Source organism: Anarrhichthys ocellatus, unplaced genomic scaffold, assembly GCF_004355925.1.
Source record: "Anarrhichthys ocellatus isolate YVR2014 unplaced genomic scaffold, GSC_Weel_1.0 scaffold1, whole genome shotgun sequence".
In the NCBI taxonomy this organism is placed as follows: Eukaryota; Metazoa; Chordata; class Actinopteri; order Perciformes; family Anarhichadidae; genus Anarrhichthys; species Anarrhichthys ocellatus.
The window spans coordinates 8,588,344-8,608,285 of NW_022280031.1; the positions used below are offsets into that span (position 1 = coordinate 8,588,344).

General features: G+C 41.9%; 2 protein-coding genes across 3 annotated transcripts in view; both read right to left on the reverse strand.

Moving 5' to 3' along the window:
* Positions 1-47: 47 nt before the first annotated feature.
* On the reverse strand, positions 48-12,223 carry LOC116386470 (transmembrane protein 198-like). Of its 2 annotated transcripts, none has more exons than XM_031852730.1 (5): positions 11,692-12,223; positions 3,532-3,772; positions 2,528-3,103; positions 1,194-1,342; positions 48-1,042 (listed from the first exon to the last, which is right to left on the reverse strand). In XM_031852730.1, the coding sequence occupies exons 2-5, from the start codon at positions 3,683-3,685 to the stop codon at positions 893-895; spliced, it is 1,029 nt and encodes a 342-aa protein (XP_031708590.1). In that variant the 5' UTR covers positions 3,686-3,772; positions 11,692-12,223; the 3' UTR covers positions 48-892. The 2 variants fall into 2 exon arrangements, with proteins under 2 accessions (XP_031708590.1, XP_031708599.1); XM_031852739.1 differs by having other exon boundaries at positions 903-1,042; positions 1,265-1,342.
* A 2,490-nt stretch (positions 12,224-14,713) lies between these two features.
* timeless (timeless circadian clock) overlaps positions 14,714-19,942 on the reverse strand; it is a 9,483-nt gene continuing 4,254 nt past the window's right edge. The window contains exons 15-30 of the mRNA XM_031851680.1: positions 19,687-19,838; positions 19,500-19,597; positions 19,287-19,407; positions 18,980-19,181; positions 18,734-18,873; positions 18,482-18,561; positions 18,258-18,381; positions 18,071-18,153; positions 17,756-17,910; positions 17,331-17,544; positions 17,023-17,091; positions 16,755-16,873; positions 16,311-16,554; positions 15,773-15,824; positions 15,610-15,674; positions 14,714-15,369 (exon numbers count right to left, since the gene is read on the reverse strand). Coding sequence (XP_031707540.1) covers positions 15,239-15,369; positions 15,610-15,674; positions 15,773-15,824; positions 16,311-16,554; positions 16,755-16,873; positions 17,023-17,091; positions 17,331-17,544; positions 17,756-17,910; positions 18,071-18,153; positions 18,258-18,381; positions 18,482-18,561; positions 18,734-18,873; positions 18,980-19,181; positions 19,287-19,407; positions 19,500-19,597; positions 19,687-19,838 — 2,049 coding nt within the window. The 3' untranslated portion in view covers positions 14,714-15,238. The remainder of the gene's footprint in view (positions 15,370-15,609; positions 15,675-15,772; positions 15,825-16,310; positions 16,555-16,754; positions 16,874-17,022; positions 17,092-17,330; positions 17,545-17,755; positions 17,911-18,070; positions 18,154-18,257; positions 18,382-18,481; positions 18,562-18,733; positions 18,874-18,979; positions 19,182-19,286; positions 19,408-19,499; positions 19,598-19,686; positions 19,839-19,942) is intronic.

The following is a 19,942-nucleotide window of genomic DNA, read 5'->3' on the forward strand; positions in this document are numbered from 1 at the left end:
ACAGTGTAATTAATCTGACTCAATCAAGGAGTGAAAACTGTTTTTGTATGAAACACATTTATTTATCTTTGCAATTTTTATCAACAGGTATGTACAGATTCAGGAAACAAGTGCATTGTCCCTGCAAAATTCAAACATCACAATGGATAATTCTTTAGAAATCTACAAATTAACAAACATGCTTTGTTTTTTTGTCCTTTTTTAACCCTATCATGTACTTAGTCAATATATAAATTAACTCATAAAAAGTTCACTCCACAAGCATACACAACAGTCTAAATTCTTCACCTACTCTATTCTGACGGGATATACAAAGTATTTCTTTTTGCACCGTTTATTTTTTGCTTCACTTTGTCATACATGTATCCACCCGTCATATTTTACTCTCTCACCAAACCAAACTCCATTTAAACAAATACACAGTCATTTTAATGAGAAACTTTCACAAATCCTACGAGCACACAGTTAAACGGGTACGACAGGTAATAACAACACTTCATGGCAATGACTAACTTTTTAAGTACAGTACATGTAATGTAAAACAAATTGCTTCGTCACTTCACTACCATAACAGAACAGTTTTTGAGGCTCGTACTTGCTATTTATGTATTTAATACATCATGAAAAAAATGGAGGACCTTACTTTGTTAGTATCTGTTTTTAAGTGTTTCTCTGAGAAACACAGTAGTTGTAGTGGTTATATTATAGCTTTCACCAAACAGGTGACACCCCTCCCCAAAAAGCAGCATTCTCTTTTACCAAACAATCCTCTTTCTCCAAACCAATTTAAGGGCACAATAAACCTTTAGCTGAGGGTATCAGTTTGTTGCTTCTACTCTATGTTAAGAAGACAAAGTTGGAGAACCAGAGAGCTCTAGGTAGTCCCTTTTGCTCAGACCCTGACGACTGGGGTTGTAGCTGTAAGGGGCGCGGTGGACCCGGTGTCATAGTCCAAGTCGATCATGGTGTGGTTGGCAGTGCCCAGGCTGCTAAGGGAAGTGCCTGTGCCCATCTGTCTGTCCCGCAGACTTTGCAGGTAGCTCTAAGAAGAACAACACATGGAGAGATGAGTCAGGTACACAAAAACGGGGGCGTAAACTTGACAAGGATTTGTTAGGCTCACTGGTATAACTGATGCCATAAAAACACAATAATCAGCATCTACAGCACACGCCATGTTGGGTGACACTGACCGGTGCCAGTAGATCCCCAGCGTAACGTTTCACTGGGGTAGGTTTACGGCGGTATGTGCCTTCCTGCCCACCTGCCTGCTGTCGCTTCTTGGCGTCCTTCTCTCGAATTCGCATCAGCTGGACTCTCTTCTGTCTCCGACTGATAACGACTACAAGGAGAAGAGAAAATTCAAAGGCAGCTTCATTAAGCTAGAAGTAGACATTAGACATTTTAATGAAATTGTCATACTCAGCATATCATTTCTTGAGTTATGGCCAAAACGGTGTTTTGAGGTTACATTGACCATAACCTTTTACCACCATTACTAACCAGTTCATCCCTGAGTCAAAGTGCCAGATGAAATTAAATTCCACCACAAGAATGGGACGGCTGTGTGGTCACAGCTACCTTGACCTTTGACAACCTAAAATCGAATCGGTTCATCCTTCAGTCCAAGTCGACCTTTGTGTCAAATTTAAAAAATTTCCATCAAGGTAAGATAGAGGAACAACTTGCAAACTAAATACCATGCTTTTGATGGCGCGAAGACATAAAAAGTCATGGTATAGTATGTAAAAAAAAGTGATGGTATAGAATGCCATAAAAGTCATTAAAAAAGTCATAATATAGTATGTCAAAAAAGGCATAGTACAGAATATCATAAAAATGCCATTAAAAAACAAAATGTCTTAAAAAGGGATGAAAAAGTAATTGTATAGAACGTCATTAAAGAAGTAAAAGTATTATGTCTTAAAAATGTCAACAAAAAAACAGCATTGTATCTCGTAAAAGAGTAAAAAAAAAAAAGTATAGAATAGAATAGATCATATATATATATATATATATATATATCATAAAAATGTCAAAAAAGTCATAGTATAGTATAGTATGCCATAAAAAATCATGTGGCTGGCGGTTCAGGCTGTGTCAGCTTTACATCACCCCTAACCCAGACTTTGCTTCCCAAAGCTGTGCACTTAGTACTTGCTGCCTCTCTCTCTGTGGGGAGTGACGGAGCCCCCTTTTCCCGGTGCAACTGTTAATCAAGGCGGACTCTCCTCAGTGTGCGGTCTCTATGTCGGTAACCAACCCGACCCGTCTATAAATTACATTTATAATGAAATGAAACATTCTGGCCATTTTGAATGGCTGGCAGCAACAAAGCAGCAGAAGCAACGCTGTCAGGCTTGAAAACAATTGATGTCACAAAGTGGCCATTTAAGGGACACTCCCACACCGCTGCACAACCCAGGTGCTAATCGCCGCAACGCCTGAATTCTTATAAGTTGGATGAATACGGTCCCTAAATCCCCCCTACAACAGATCTCAAAGGATCATGATATTTCCTCCTTACCCTCAGTGTGTGAGAAGCTGTCATCCGTCAGTTTCCACTGGACCAGTACTCCTATGAGGCTGAGGGCAGGCCAGATGCCCAGAATGACCCAGCTGTACCAGCAGAGAGGTGGCCCGGGTGTGAGGCGCAAGCATTCATACACATGCGTGGCCAAAACCAGCATCTCCACAAAGTAATCAGCACACACTGTAATGATAGCTGCCCCGAACACAGCCGTGGAGAGCATGGTGAAGAGCTTTTGCCACTGCAGTGTCAGCACAGCAAACAGCATGCCCGCTCCCAGAAGTGAACCCAGTGGGACCCAGACTGTGGTTGGAGTGTAGAACTGCTGAGTGACCAGTAGGGCGGCAACAGCCAGGAGAAGGCCCAGCAGCAGGCCGGTCATGAAGAGGCCGACGCTTCGCACCAGCATAGTGACCAGACCGCACAGCAGGCCGATACCGAGGCCGATACCCGCACTGGCCTCCACGCTCAGCTGGGTGTCCAGCACATGCTCCTTGTGACACAGCAAGAAAATGATGACGGAGCCAAACATCAGACCGGACAGGAACATGACAGCCTTGAAACAGCGGTAACCTAGAAGGGGAGAAACAGGAGAGATCTACAGTGAGGAACACAGTTATCCTTTTTATATGAATATAATGTACACAAGGTATAAGCTCCGCAAAGTAACTTTGTCAACAGCTACAACCAGAGTGTTTTTGTGTCAAATCAAGTAAAAGTGCAGGTTTAGCCAACTTGATTTGATATATTTAAAGGCTGCACTATGGAGCAAATTACAAGTGATTACAATGATTGTTGAGAGTTGCACATGCGCAATATGCAAGTGATATAACAACCAAATATCACATACTCGCCGATACCCAATCCAGTATTTTACGCTATATCTGAGGCATTTCCAATACTGGTATCAATATCTGAGCAACTCTAGTTAAGTAATTAAAAAAACATTCAGTTTTAGCTTTCATTGATTTCAAGGTCTGTGAGCCGGCAGGGATCCTCACCAAAGAAGCAGTAGATGATGCCAAACAGGCAACACATGGAGCAGATGACGGCGGGGATGACATCATACTTCCTCTCTATCTCCAAACTGCAGGCGTCGACCTCGGCTGTGCCTGACCCGGCCCCTTCGGAGCTCAGCCCGGTGGGATCTGCCATTCTGGGTGAATGCGGGAGGCTCGAGTTCGGCACAAGGGTGGAACTTCTGGTGGCGTTATCTCAACCCCATCTGAGCAGGTCTGGTGGCTGTAAGAGGAGAGGAAATGTTGATGGATTAGGACAGAATAAAGAGAGTGCGTGATCAACACAGAAAAACTAAAGTACTCCAGGCGTAAATGTGAAGTGTGAAATCTTCAGGTCAACTGTGACTTCTTCGTAGCTTCACTGTATGTGCAGCTGTCATAGACTCAACACACAAAGCTATGCAACTCTACAATCCTCTACGAGCAATCACACAAGCAACTCATTCACTCACTATAATCCATGCGCCGGACCCCCGGTCCTTATCTCTGTTCCCCCTCAAGCATTAGGGTCATGAACTCTGACAGTTTTAAGTGGTGGGTCATCTGAGAAGAGTAATTGGATTTACTTTATCAGATTTTAACACAATTTAAAAAAATCTAACTTTAACTGTTCTTTTTAGAATTAAACAGAAAGAGCCGTCGAGCAATGTGTTTTGTAAGGAATTTGGCAACTTTGGTTTCATGCTGAATTGAATGATTTTATCCTAAAAGCTTATACATTAATGGCATGAAGCCCACGTTTTCCTATCAAATTGTGTGCAGACCAGTGCTTTAAAACATGTTTGAGTAGTTCTTTCTCATTTCACCTCTGAAATTTCAAGGAACAACTAGTACTCTTGAAAATTGATATATGATATTTCAGCTGGCAGGCCTGTAGAGCCACAGAGGGCTGCAGTGGGGCTAAAGGCTTATGGGTGGACTGCTCTTTCTGAGGCTGCTGGCAGGCCTCCTGTATGATCTCATCACAGCTGAGATCCGATTACAGCTCACTCACGTTTTCTACTTGAGACAAACAGTCAGGAACAGGACTCCTGCCTTTATTCCTTACTATTTGCCAGATCTTTCGCTTTCAGCCCTGTCTATCCACTTCCGCTGCTTTAACTGGAACTTCCCCCATCTTAAATCTAATTCATCTTTTACACTGAAATATGCCTAATTTGTTTTGCCTTTTTCTCAGACACAGGGTAATTTGTATGTCCTGCCTATGAATTACTTGACATAGTCTTTTCTTCTTTAGTCACTCATTTTTTCGGTAACTATCCTCGTCTCTAACTTTTGAAAACAAAACAAGCACTGCTGGAAATATCTCTGTATACAATAAAGACTATAATCTTCACATCAACCCAAGCCAAATTAAAAGAAAGAACCAAACTCTTTTGTAGGATCATATAAAACTACACACATGCTGGACAGCACGACAGCTCATTGGCTATCACTGTCTGTCATCTTGAAGGAAGAAGGGTTTGAATATGACAGCTGTCTGTGGGGATTTCTATGTGAAGTTCTCATATTCCTACCTTATCTATAAGGGTTTTAAGACACTCAGGTAAAATCCAAATGTGTAGTGTATGTTTTGTGATAGATTGGTTAAGTAACTTAATCTACACCACTTAAGTGAAAAAAGGTAAATTTCAAGCTAATATAATTATTCTGTAGTTTTATCTTCAAGAATGATTATTTATCACAAAAAGAGTAATTTAATGTCTCTTGTAATCAACATGCAGCATGTCAAATTTGAATACAGCTTTGTACCAACATTTTTGAGGTGGATAAAATAGTAACACATCACATTAGACAGTAGTTTCCTTCTTTTACAGTAATTGCTGAAATGGAACACTATAGAAGCAGAGCGGTGGGTTATAGCACAGTCTGAAGTCAAAGTTTGAAGACAAGCAACAATTGTAGTTTATATAGAACAACTTTATTGTAAGACCAACACGTTTTGGCTTGTGGCCTTCATCAGGGTCTTAGTGGACACTCACAAGATTTTCCCACAACTTCCTCTGAGCCAGCCCGGACTCTAATTTTTTAGAGTTTATTTTTGGTGGTCGGCTTATTACATTGAGTTAAATCATGATAATAAGTCATCAGTGCACTATGTGTGAACTATTTAATATTTCAACACCATTTTAACAGTAATTTACTTAACACGCACATCCATGTCTCTGCACGCCTTTGCTCATATTACCCCTCCATGATGCACAATGGTGTCCTATGTCTAGCAGGCTTGGAAGTTCTTGCTGCTGTGGGAGAATAGAGCCATTATGGGGCAAAACAAAGACTCTGAGGCCCATGCTGTGACCTCTAGTGGCACTCAGAGGAAACCATGCAGACGGCATGAAGATGGTTGAGAGCACCAAGGAGACTGGTAGATCCTGTGTGTTTGCTGTAAGATGGGTGCCAAGTATTTGCCTTTCAGAGGGCTGGTGAGTGATGAAGGGAGGGGTACCTAACTAGAAACAGAGCTATCTGTCTTAGTGACTGAGCTCACTGGAGCCCCCTAAACCTCCCAATGCTTCCTCCTAGCTGAATTTTCTACAAGCTAAAGTTGCCTGGCAACAAATACAATACAAAGTCAACAAGACTAAGAGTCTACAGCCATGCTAGCAGCTCTGTGAGGCTACTACTAACTTAGCCATGCTAGCATCAGCATGCTAACATGCTCACAGTGATAATGCTAACATGCTGAAGCAATATTTACCAGGTTCACCATCTAAGTTTAACCTCTTGGAATGCGGAAATTTCCTAATTCGAGCTAAACACAAAGTACAGCTCAGGCGGGTGGGAATATCATTCGTTTTTTTAAGGTTGTTGGTCATAAAGCAAAGGATTGGACAATATTCAAAGTTAGATCAAGTGATAGTGTTAGATGAAAAGGATCAACAAAGTTATCCTTGAGGGACCTTTAATACCAGTAGTAAATTTCATGACAATCATAAAAACTTCATGATGGCACTAAAAGTCAGAGAATTACCAAAGTCAGACGGATTTATCCTCTTGGGTTCATTAATGTCGGGACACAACAAATGTGGAAATAAATTGAATAGGTGATGGATCGGCTCACCGGTCGATCGGGGCTAAAAAGTTTGGCGAGTATTTGATTTCCAGCATGGATTAGCTTGACCAGTAGAGGTTTGAAAAGTGTCAACTCTGCATTTACTTGGACTCCAATGGCAAGACTAGAAAAAAAGCACACATAATGGCCTCCAGAAGTATCACTTACAGTATAGCGGTGGGAACAGTGCATTGACACACAGTACGCATCAGCTTCGGATGAGCTATTGGAATATTATGTTGCTCTTGGAAAAAAAAAAAATCAGCCCAAGAGTATACACTCCCTGAACAAACACTGCAGGGGGCTGAGCAGCACAGATTTGAGTGCTCAGCTGCTGAGGAACAGGCAGAGCCGGCTACAAGTTCCCCACATAGCTAATTTGGGTGTGTTTAATCAAGGGGTGTGTGTGTGTGATCACACCCTAGGATTCTGCAAGTGCTCCTCCAATTTGACGACCACAGCTGAGAAGCTAAAAAACCTGTAGTTTTATGACCTGGCTGTCTGACAATTTCACTTGGAAGACTCCACCAAGGGTGTGAGATGCAACCTTGTCTGCGCTCTGCAGTTGCAGCCATAAATTATGGCACCTTCAGCTGAACACCCCAACCAGCTGAAAGACTGATCGGGTCTAGACAACAGGAACCATGGGAATAAAGCTAACTGTCCCGGTGGGGCTCATGCCATATTGTGCTAAGCATAAAACTGGATAACGTGGATAAATGTATGCTCGTCATCCCAATAACATCTGCTTTCACTCAGAGTCATATTGAGCAAGGCATCATGTCGGCCACTATTGAGCTTCCTGTCTCTCCACAGCAGGAAGCTCAGGACCAGATGAGGAAGTGGAACATCAGCTTTCAGCAGGAACTGACCCTTGTGTCTGTGACACAGTGCAGATAGGAACAAGACGTTGGATCACCAACACTGAAACATCACTTCACCTCAACAACATCACTGCCTGATTTCAAATGGGAATCTGGGAAACACAACGCAGCTACCTAGGGATCTGGACTGCTATGAAAGGTAGCATTGTCAATACAAACAACTGGAGCAATTTGGTCGTCTTAGGAAACAGAAACCTTGCAATATGATGAAAACAAGCGTGTAATCTGTCTGGCTCACAGGCTAATCTACACATAACACTTGCCATTGTATCTCTGCTTACGTGATTGAAACTATTTCAGCACAGAGTTTGTGCTTGGTGTGCTGTAACGACTTGTATAATGAACAAAGCACCACATGATAGTTAGTTTCAATTCTTTTCCAGACGTCTCATGCTCAGAGGTTTTGTAATTTCATGTTGATATACGCTCAGTTTGAGCTCCATGCAGCCATATCCAAACCAAAATGATGGACTGATCACGAATGTGCAAAAATTAATACATCTATGCAGACTTTATATCGACATATCAACACCTGCCAGTGCCACAAGCCTCTACTGTCACATTCCTGTTCAGATTCCTTCCCCAATCACACTTCATTACAGCTATAAACTTCATAACTCAAACACACACACAAATAAATAAATACAAGCTATAACACTAGAGTATTGCGATGGATATTTGGTACCTCAACTTGAGCCAACAAAATATGTTTCTACTTTACTCCTCACAATCCACATATTTGTGACTACAGTTTCCAAAATTGTGAATTTGATGCAAAATGACTTGCCTCCCAAAGCTGACTCAGTTCAACCAACCAACTCTATTTTAGAATTCCAACATCTTGATCACCGCCCAGAGTCTTGGAAATTCACACCATTTTGCAATATTTGAATGCACTTTATAGCTTCATAGAGACACAGTTGGGAGCAGCCCAAGTGACAACATGTCAGTCACAATCCCCACTGGCAGTTGTACGACTTTAAAACTGAAGTCTCCTATTTCCAAATAAAGATCATGTTCATAATTCTCACTGCCAAATAGTTTGGCTTCTGGCCATGGACCACAATAACGGTCACTTGTGGCAGTATTTCATTAGTATCTAACTTATTTTTCCCTCATAATCTCTCAGCCTCATGCCTGACTTTCGTCTAAACAATAGAGGCCTTTCAACATAAAAATGCAGAGAGCTACTTATAGAGATCAGAAACACAATAAGTAGCCTTTTGAAGAGTCACATGTCGATGGTTGCATGAACGTATACTGTACATCAGAAATACACATGGTCATTAACATAGGACTAATATCCATACACCAAGTAAACACTCTCTGCTGCAGTAAGTTGTGATCCAGCAGCAGAGGAAGGAGCGTACAGTGTGTGCAGCAAGGAGGGGCAGTTCCACAACACTCTATTAGGGTTTGTGGTAGAGAGCAGCATTTAGTAGGCGGTGCGGCGGAGTCTGATGTCCATATGTTAGTGAAAGCATGAGAGTGTGGCACTGTGTATGAGATAATATATGCTTCTGATGAACACTAGGTTAGTGTAGAGCACCGGTGTCCCTGAGCAAGACACCAACGCTTTACCAGTTCAAGTTGTGTTCTGTATGAAGTCGAGCTTATAATGATGTTATTATGGCGTCTATTGAAACTTTGTTTGGCTCTTATCACACATGTGTTTTTATCTCTTTTCAAAGGGAGTTTGTTTGCAAGAAACAAATCTGCTGAAGCAGACTGCCAAAGTAAATCAAATAGGCCACTTATTGAGTTATGATACAGTGTAGATAGGTTTGCTAGGGGCAGAAAGGGGAGTCAGCGGTCCATACCTCCATGCAGTGCCTATATATGTCTGCAGCTCTATCATTTAGAGCAGCCATTTAACCCTCTTTGTCAAATTCCACTCGACAATAATTGTACCTCCTACAGCGATCTCGCGAGCCTAAAATATCATGTGCGTCCTTCCTTTTCCAAGCCAATTCAATGACCCGCTCATGTCTTAACTATAACCAATGTTTAAGTGCTATAAGTAGCACATGGGTGGATGTTTCAAAATAACTGGTATCAGCTTGTATGTGGTTTCCATGTGACAATGGGTCTTTTCTTGCACCCAGGAATCCCTCGTCCATAAGTCTAACAACAAACTGCTGCTCAGCCATGTTCAGTTAGGCCTCTTTAGTTTATTAACACAGAGAAACAGCATTGATTGCATTTGCTGATATTAGCAATTACACCTTTGGTTGGGTCATTTAAAAATATATTGAATTAGCTACCTTTTACCACATTAATAACAACAAGGACATAAAAAAAATAATTGATGCACTTTCCAAGAAGGGAAAGCACAGCAATGAGTCTTTGTATTATACAGCACAGCTCTTCCTTAATGAGCTCTTATTTACCATGACAAGCTTGGAGTCATTCCTCATATATTCCCATGTGCAGCATAAAGACGGAGGCAGGAGGCTTGAACATGTGGCCTGACAGAGCTGGAGTGCTAACCCAACAATTCTGAAGAGTTGTGAGGTAGACTCACCTAAATAATAATTATTGACCTGTTGTTGAGTAATACTTGTGTTTTAAAGTACTGGGAAACATAGAAAGCAAAAAGTTCATCTTTTTCAGCTGGCAAAACAGCTAAAAGTAAAACTAGAAGTTCCCCAAATTTCTAATATGGGCTCTCAGACAGCCAAAGACGTATACTTCATAATGTACACTAAAAAGGATGAATTGTTTACTTTATATTACAAAACATAGAGTTTACCAATGCAGCTTTCTACAGTTTGGAACGGAAGATACAGCGAGGGCCAGCAAGCCAATTCCTTAATAAGAAGAATAAGCCTTCTCCTATGGCCCTGTTGTCTTAAGGGGGGGGAAAGACTGCTTGTGTTTAAAGAAGAAAGCATATCCAAACACATTATCCAAACTTCAAATTAAAGTTTGTTCCCATAAAAAGGGAATTCCTGCTTTGCTGTGCGGGTCAGCTGTTCTCACTGTGCACACTCTCTCCCCAACAACGCTCTCCTGAAAAGCAACGTTTCAATACCGTTGATGTGTTTTTAATCGCTGAGGATAAGAGACATGAGCATGCCGTCAACAGATTTTTATACCAAATACTAGACAAAAAATGACACCACTGTGTCCGTGCTAATTAAAAGGCACCATGCAGAACATGTGCAGTCTAACCCTGCTCTTCATGCCTCCTTTCCTGCCTTCTCTCTTTCCTCAAAGCAGGGAAGGGTTTCCTCTCTGCCTTTTTTCAAAGGGACAAAACCATCTGGTGCAGGCTGACAGAGTAGGTCGAGTAGATGATGGTCGGTGTGGGGGGTGCAACTACAGACTGCACTCCCCAGTAAAGACAGGACCTGTAGGCTATCATCACACAGCCCAAAAACCCCACGGGCACTCCCACCCTGGATCACACAGCAGAACCACAGGGCTTATTGCACGCTATGTGGGCCAGAAGGCACATGACATGTTCGCCTCCCAAGAGGAAGGATGTCCCTATATAGCTATATACATATACATAAAGGCACTATGGGCGTTGTAAAGAAATACAAGTTATATTCCTCCAAGTGTTCAGACTTGTCAAACAATCTGTTGTTATACATAACGTATAACTAGATGTAAATAAATGATGTATTGATTATTCATTTTTGTTTAGAGCTGCAAGCCACTTCCCATCTTCCACCAGCACAACTACCACAGAACTAAGTTAAAACCCAGAGTTGTCAGTCAGTACTGTGCTTTAATCAGTACTGACTGACAACTCTGGGTTTTAATTTAGTTGAGGATTTTGGTCTAAATGTAAGGTTCAGTGCACACCGATAAAGCCTTTATTATGCTGGATCATTATGTCTGGATGAAGGATAAATAGCATTATGAGCCTCAAGTGTAGAAATGTTTTAAAAAGGGTTAGCAGCCAGCTTCGCTACATGTTATTACAAACATAATCAGCTGATCAGTCAGGATCTGGGGGGCCATCACTCAGCTATTATCGTTCATCATCGGTAATGGAGTACAGTGAGCGGCTATTGTTTCCAAGATTACACCGGAGTTAACTGAATTCAAACGTCCCACTAGCAGAGAGCTAAAGAAACAGACAGCCAATCACCGGGGTTTAAAAACGAAGAGTCGTCTAATTGAGTAATTAGACATCTGCAACACAAAATAATCATATTTTTTTTTAATTAAAGTGATTTAAAAAAAACTTACCGATGAGTCTTGTGTGTTCCACAGTTGGCCCTGTAAAACAGGAAAAACACCGCACCATTCACCAACACAAAAGCGGCGGCAGGGTACCAGGGAAAACCGGTTTTCTCTCAACTTCTCCGCAGGCTCTTTTTAAACTCACGGGCTGCACTAAACCGAGAACAACGGCATCGTTTTTTTGTTCCTATCCCTGCCTCATGGAAATGTTTCAAAAAACGCCAACCTAGCTGTGACCGCAGTAGATCTGATCTGAGGACGGTTTGGTTAGTTTACATTCTCCGCGGTGCCTCAGTCAGTCACACAACTTTGTGTCCAAATTAACCGTTGGAGTTCCCGTCTGTGACTCAACAATCAAACTACTACAAGTTCGACCCGTCTTCTCTGGAAAATGTTACTGATCCTCCCTCACACGCCTCCCCTCTCCCCGCTGAACTAAACGGCACTTAAAAAAAAACAAAAGGAGAAAAACTTGTTCGCTCCAAGGCAATCCCCCTTTCTATCTCCATCCTGCGTCGTCAGTTGGGCCGTTGGAAGAGCCCGGGGGGCGGGGAGGGGTGACGGGTGAGGGGGGGCCACAGACGAGGCCCGAGCTTTGATGAGCCAGCTTTACCTGAGCTCCTGTGATTAACTCACTCAATTAACGGGGGTTTATCAGAATACATAATAATGAACTGATAGGAGTCACACAAGTACATCTACACCAAACGGTTAACCTTGTGTTTTATCCCCCCCACACTCCCCATATGACAACAAAGTAATCTTTGCCCACACTGGCTAAACTACAGCTGTTTGTCTTTAATTAAGGATTAGCTAAAAGTGCTAGCTGTAACAGTGTCACTTTTTAATAAAGCACTATTTGTAAAGGGTTCGTAATTGTAATTAATGGCTTTAACAATAACTATTAATGTGTTATAGGGCAAAAACCAACATGAAAACATTTTGGGTTGCCAGGTTGTGTTTGTTTACAGAGTGATTCCACTAAATTTACTTAATTTCACCAGGTTCATCCACTCAGCATCAATACAGCTTTCCATGGAATCTTGGGTATACACATACTAAAAACAAAAACAGACAATTAAAACTCATTAACTTTTGTTTGTGACTTCCTAATGTTTGCTGTTGGCTATCAGAAAGTGAGAAACCTTTGTCCCTTATCAGTAATCGTCCCATATTAACATTTATAACTGCCGACTTGATGACACTCATGTTTTAATGACTATTAAGATCACTTTTTACTGCCTGACAACTCCAAAGTTATCCTCATAGATGGCTTATATCTGATCCATCATTTATTAGTAAAATACAAATTTTAAATCCTTTTTAAATGATGTCTTTTTTAGAAAGTGGTAAATACATGAACTATATAGACAAGTATGTATTAGAGGCCAACTCATTATTTTCATCTTTTGTATTCATATAGTTACACACTGAGGATGGTTGGGTATTTGCTGTGTTTAGAGTAACAACTGTTGACATAAGACCCTGTGGAATGGATTGTGTTGGTACATTCAGAAGGAATGAGCTACAGCTGTGAGGCTGAGACTGTAGGAGCACTTCACTTGCACCACAGGGTCAACCGGAGGAGGTACTTGCACGTGTGTGAGCCAGGGAGTTGTATTTTTATAGCCATGACCATAGACTGCATGGCCACCACACTAACAGTTGAACAGCTATACCCACAGGTGTTCCTCGTTTACCATTTGCAGGGCGTTCATAGTCTACATTTACAAATGGAGATAATTCTATGATCTGATCAGTCAGGTTCGACTTGATTAGCAGATCGTTAAGATTAGAGATTATTACTTTGACATGGTGTGTCGGTTCCACAAAGACATGTCCCTCTATGAACTACCTGACGCATGAAAACAGATGGCCAAAGGCTGCGTGTGTGGTGTTGTGTGGAGACATGAATCTCTGTTCAATCTGAGCGAGTTGTGGAAAAAACGCGACGAACAAATGAGGTTGTTTTTCCTCCATCCCTCACGTGTACATTTCCCTAAATCAGACTGTGGCCCAAGGTAAGCCAAGCAGGAGACTCCCTACATAGAGCTTCTGCAACCGTTACAGGACTTAACAATTAATGATCCATTTGTGGATAAGCAGCAACATTAATACTGACTGTGGCTGAGTTTTTGAGGGTATGCTTGAAATACCTTTTAATATGCCTATTTTCTACCTATATATATCATAAGTGTTAAATCCTAAACCTGTCATTTCTGAGGAAAGCGTATCAACTCCAACACTTGAGGGTGAATTCCGTGACTCTTTGCAGCTTCTAAATGAAAAGCTAGGGCTTCATTTTTACTAAAAGTATGGTTTCTATTTGCTGAAAGTTTGCATGATTAAATGAAATGACTGTATAATCTGTTGCCAACATTTATGCAAAACAGCCTCCAGGCTTTTATGTACTGGTTACAAAACAATGAGTCATCCCCTTGTAAACTCAATATACAGACTGTCCAAGCCTGGTTTAGGTTAACGCACGGGGACATATTGGGACTGTGCAGAGGAAGAGATACACCTCTAACCTCTGAAGTTTCATGAACTACACCCACCCACCATTGAGCTCACATGCTTCCCTCACGGCAGTATCTGTGTGGATTGCCAGGGCTGCATTGTGGCTCCGTGGGATGGGGGCAGAACAGATGCTGCGACAGGAAGTTACTAACATGGTCCAGATGTGGGGACAGGAGACCACCTCCGACACAGCTGCAAAACGTGGACTACAGGCAGCAACTGCACACATATACAGGATCCTCTTTGAAGAAAGCTCACTCCAAATACATCTGTTCATGTCATCTCTGCAGAAGTATAAAACACATAAGGACAGATTGAGATTATAATCAGAGGCTGTTCTCACGCACTACAGAGATAAAATACTAAAAAGATTTGCTCAAAAACTAAATTTAAAAAGGGATTTACAATATATTAAAGAGTTTAAATGAGATATTCTACAAACAGATATTCAAATAATACTTTAAGGAATTCACAAACGCAATAGTTTACATTTAAGCGCCCTCTACTGTTAAAAATCATGCAGTGCACCAAAATGACAACAAAAGCTGCTAGTGAGCCAATATTTTGACATCAGTGCTTTTTTTATTAATAAGTAGGCATGAATTCTTTTACTCTGAAATCCAAAAGGTAATGTTACTAAAATAATGCAACAATTAACCTGCAGCTCAAAGTTATAGATGAAATCCTGTGATGCAAACCTTTCACAGACAGATAAAACCTGTATGATGTACACGCTGAGGATGCAAAGAGAAAAGGAATGACGAAAAAAAAAGAAGTCAGAACTTATATACCGTAACTACAAAAAGGCACCAATCAAGCTTACCAAATAGATTATAACATGAAACTGCTTAATAGGATCCATGCATTCACAAGGGGCCGGTCTAAGGACCTGTTTTTTTTGGGCTGGTACTCCATTAATAGTTTCTCCTCTCTGGACTACAGACCTCCAGAGGGCTGTATCCACCTTTGAGCAAAGTACGGGCCTTTTAGGACTCCCCCGTCTGCAGTTTTTACAGTCCATTACAGAAAGTCACTAATCCTCATCGTCCTCCTCATCAATTAAGACCAGCTTCCGTCTACGCTTCACAGGCGCAGAGATATCCTCCCCGTCTGAATCCGAGTCACCGTTCGTTTCCACATCCACCGCCATGGCGGAGTCCTCCCCTGTAAAGACAGTAATGCGTGAGCCAAAAATGCTGCAGCTCAGTCATGATTAAACACCAATATTATCGGAGGATCATTACTGGCCCCGGACTGCCGTAGCACAGATGTTAAGCTGAGCATGAAACAAGGAGTGACGACATACTATTAACCTTTAGTTTCACAAGTATTGTGAGAGCCCACTTAGTGCCCTCTAAACGAACACATTAAAACACTAATTTGATATCCACACGTAAGTTATACCATTCTCCTCCTCATCATCGTCGTCCAACACCCTGCTTCTTTTAGTTGAGGTCTTCTCCCGGGACCTGATGTGAACAGGAATAGATTAAGAAGTGTTTATAATTAGACATTTCTCAGCTGTGGGGCTTAACTGATTAACAAAAAACAGAGAGCGATGCCTCACCTCTCAAGTGTATCATCTGCATCCTCAGTAGGACTGAAATCGGACACAGGAGCTAAAAACAACAGAAAAGTCGAATAAATGAACAAAGTCATCTCAATCCTCGGCTGATCTCATGCAATGGCTTCACTTCTCGCTGATAAAGGCAGTGGGAAACATCTTTCAAACTTCTATACCAAAGGAACTTCATTATTAAGTGTAATTCTCACTGTCCTTTTTTCACCTTGATGTTTTATGTTTCGTACGTCTGACATTTTGAGATGCAAAACAAGGTTTTTTTTACAGTCACAATTACATCGCTGCTTCTCCAGTTCAAGGCTAAAACAGCACTTGACTGGATTTCTGTTATATTCTTGGGAAATTGAAGCACAGACAGTGATTTTTACATTTAAGATTATGTAACACCACATTTTTGGTTGCTAGTTTAGCCAGAGCAGGCTCTTCTAGTAGGCATGTTATTTAACACTCACCTACGCGACAGAGCTGTAATTTACTGCTGTCATCTGAGACAAATTGCAGAATCTGAAGCTCCCATGCATACCTGTATGCTCCAAGGTGTGGTGTTTCCTCTTGCGTGTGAGCAGCAGAGCTCTCAGAGCCTGAGCTCGCTGTTCACCTGAGACCTCCTCCTCTTCCTCTTCCTCCTCCTGGGATTCTCCGGTTGGACTTCTGGAGCCGTCGTGCTCCCCGCCTCCTTTATGTTCTTCTTCTCTTGTACTAAGAGCTGCAGCTGCACTCCGGAGCTGGGCTACACTGATGTTTTCTGGGATCCTCCAAAAAGTCTCCTGGTTACAGAAAAGTAAAAAACAACTAAAATGAATGTAAACGTAAAGTATCAGCTGTATAGTATTTTGCCACCAGGTGTATTTTTTTTAATCCATTTTTTCCAGATGATTTTGCAATCAAACAGAGAAACTCCAACACAGTCTTAAATGAAAGAACAAGGCATATCATTAGAAGGAGCTGAAATGGTGAAATATCACACCTGTTCATTTGCAGGTGGCCGCATTCCCAGTTTGCGCAACAGCCTCAGGAAGCTCTTGTTGTCCATGGCGTCTTCATTCGCCTCCGACAGAGGAACAAGTGGCACAGCCAGGGCCAAACCTTCAGAACGATTACATCAACAGACCAAACAGCACGAGTTACATATACGTTTCTCACACATACTGTAACTTCACTGAAAGTCAAACCCACTTGAAATAGAATAAAGAAATAACTGTTTGGATACTTTTTTTTGGGACAGTTGCACTTACCGTCTGCTTTTCGGTCCTCGGCTGTTGTGTACAGACTATTTTGTAACCATAACAAAGGTCCAGACATGTCTGATATAAAGAAAAGAAAACAACAGCATGAAACTACTCCTAAGAGTGCATAATGGAGAAAAAGAAAGATACACTTTTTGAAACCAGGACACACATCCCCGTTTATCTCTATGATTTTATCTATCAAGAAGAGAGTCCGATATTACGTAGAAAAATTAATTGAATCCATATATAATATGAACTATCACTGTGATAAATATTTCTCATTTTACCATCTGCACAAAGGGCCTTTGTCTCACCTTCCTGCCATAAAGCATACACCATGGGGCCGACATCAGGTCTCCTCGCCACTGGAGAGGGCGGGCTCTGGATCCTCCTTTTTCCATTTTGTGTTTCCCTCTCTTGCTCTTGATCTTCCTCTTCGTCACTCTCTTCAGATTCATCCTCTTCATCTCTGTCATCAGGATCATCTGGTAAGCCTTGTGTTAGTCCGTCAAGGAATTCTTCTTCAGTCTAAAAGAGAAAGAGTGACCTTTATTGAAGCACCATTTCTTATCATCGATGTTATTTTTCTATTTTTTTAATATATATATTTATTCAATTGTATTAAACATATAATTGTCTTAATTTCCCATTTCTTAGTCTGGTCCAGAGTGTTATTGTAAAAGATAAGATGATAACTGCTTTATGGATCAGTAATAAGAAGTAGTTAAAATAACTTCACCATTCTTTTTCCAGAGCTCTTCTCATGAGCGCTGCGACTCCTCTTCTTATAAAGTTCTCGTCTCTCAGACACCAAGCCCATACTGAGCAGCTTGTCCACCACACGTGCACGGGACCGCTTGGCGGTGAGCTTCTTCAGGAGATTACCCAGCACGTCTGTGAAAATACAGTTTTATCACTAAAGAGGGTCACCACAAAAAGCACGTATCAGCATTCCTGAGACTTGTTGTTGTACAAGAACTGGAGCTGAGGTACACTGAAGGGCTACTTCAGTTTTCTCCCATGTACTACAAAATGATAATATGGTGTCCAGTACCATCAGAGTCTTTGTACTCCTCGTAGAGCATCTGCAGCTCCTCCTCCTGCTCCTCAGTCCAAAGAACAATCTGGGTACCTTTCCTTTTGGAAGACAAAACAAAATTGCAATGTTTAGAACAAATTCTGCAATATATCCCTCACTACATTACCATCAGTATATTACTGATTCTGTCTGGAGTACATACTTCTGTTTCTTCAGTGCTTTAGCATTTTCCACCAGACCCATATGCACCAGCTGCATCACTACGTGGCGCCGAGTGCGGGTGCTGTTGCTGAGTAACGGCAGCAGAGTCTCCACTATATCTGGCACTGAACACAAGAATGGACAGTCAATGAAACAAATCGACACCTAAGTATGTGTGCAAGTGTGTCTTGTAACTTATAATTCAACAATCAAAAGAAAGCAGACCTTCAGAATGACGGTGCTCCTCGTAAAGGTTGCGCAACTCCTCTTCCTCCTCCTCAGTCCACGTTGGTTTCGTTCCCTCTCTGACATATTTAGAACGAGATGCGATATTTCAAATAGCAGAACCCAAATCTTTGCTATTTGTTTTAATAAATGTCTTGAAATTGTACACATGTGCATCTTTTACCTGTAACTGGGCAACAAGTCAGCTTAACAAGACACACAATGGCAGACACGCAAAAAACAAGCACCAACCCGTCTTTGCTGTAGCCTTCAGTCATCTCGCGAACAGCTCCCACATTTTTCCAGAACAGCAGTTCAACATAAGCCTTGTTGTTTTGTGCTGCCAGAGAAAAGAAACGGTTCAGCACAAACTTGGCAAAGGTCACCAGTTCCTGTGAAGGAGAGAATAAAAGTAAGCTCCTGTGTGTCGTATACACTTGCCCTTATATTGCAAAACAGCCAACAGAGAAGGACACATTCCTCATGTCATTACTGTACCTTATAAGCAGCAGCAGCGGGGTCACTCAGGATCTTGTTAAAAAGGTTGAAGACAGACAGCTGGAAAATCTGGGCGTCCATTTTGAGGTCGACAGCCAAGCGGTGCAGCATTCGAGCGATGCAGTGGTTCGTGTGAGGTGTGTTTTTTGAGTATGATTTCAATAAGAGGAGGTATGGACGCACAATACTGGGGTTGGAAAACCTGTGAGGTGTAAGAGAAGGGCAACATGCCCCATTAGGAGGGTCACAAGAGCACTATTTTGCATGCATTGGCAGCAGGTTACTGTAATACAAGCGGTTTCCCCACCTCTTGATAAAGTCTAGGAAGTCAAACTCTTTTTCAGAAACCTGGACAGACTCAAACTCTTCCTCTTCCAACTCTGCTGCATCGTCGTCCTCCTCTGCTGCAGGCTCAGGAGGAGCTGACCCTGAAATCAGAAGGAACGGTATGAATGCTGCATAGATGCTGTGATACAAAGGATCTCGTAAATAAAAAAAAATGATATAAAAAAAGACATACTTGGCAGGTTTGCATGCAGGATCTGCTTTAGGAGTTCCAGTTCCTCCTCAGGTTCCACATCAGCAGAACCAAACACATCTCCCTCTGGCCACACCTCTCTGAGAATGACAAGAAGACGGTGAATACTTAAATAACTTAACATGTGTGATTAGTGTGAGGGATCGAAGGCATGTTGAGTCTCCCTGACCTGGCAGCACGCAGCAGCCCCAGTGCTTCTGGTGCCAGTCGAACCAGCAGAGCATCCTGCACCCGCACCATGGCCTCAGTCCTTTGCTCCTCAAGCGGAGTTTCAGATGTGGCATCAAATGGCACCATGCTTTCCGTTAACGATTCGGACAACTGCACACAGACGACAGAAAGGTTGTATTCAGTGTTGGAAAAGACTTTCAATTCACTGATGTCATAGTAATGTGTTTTTTTTTTTGGGGGGGGGGGGGGGGGGG

Coding starts and splice junctions, on each gene's coding strand:
- LOC116386470 (XM_031852730.1), bottom strand. CDS start 3,685: ATGGCAGATCCCACCGGGCTGAGCTCCGAAGGGGCCGGGTCAGGCACA. Junction 3,104..3,531: donor CATCATCTACTGCTTCTTTG/GTGAGGATCCCT, acceptor CTCCCCTTCTAG/GTTACCGCTGTTTCAAGGCT. Junction 1,343..2,527: donor CAGCTTCTCACACACTGAGG/GTAAGGAGGAAA, acceptor TTCTCCTTGTAG/TCGTTATCAGTCGGAGACAG.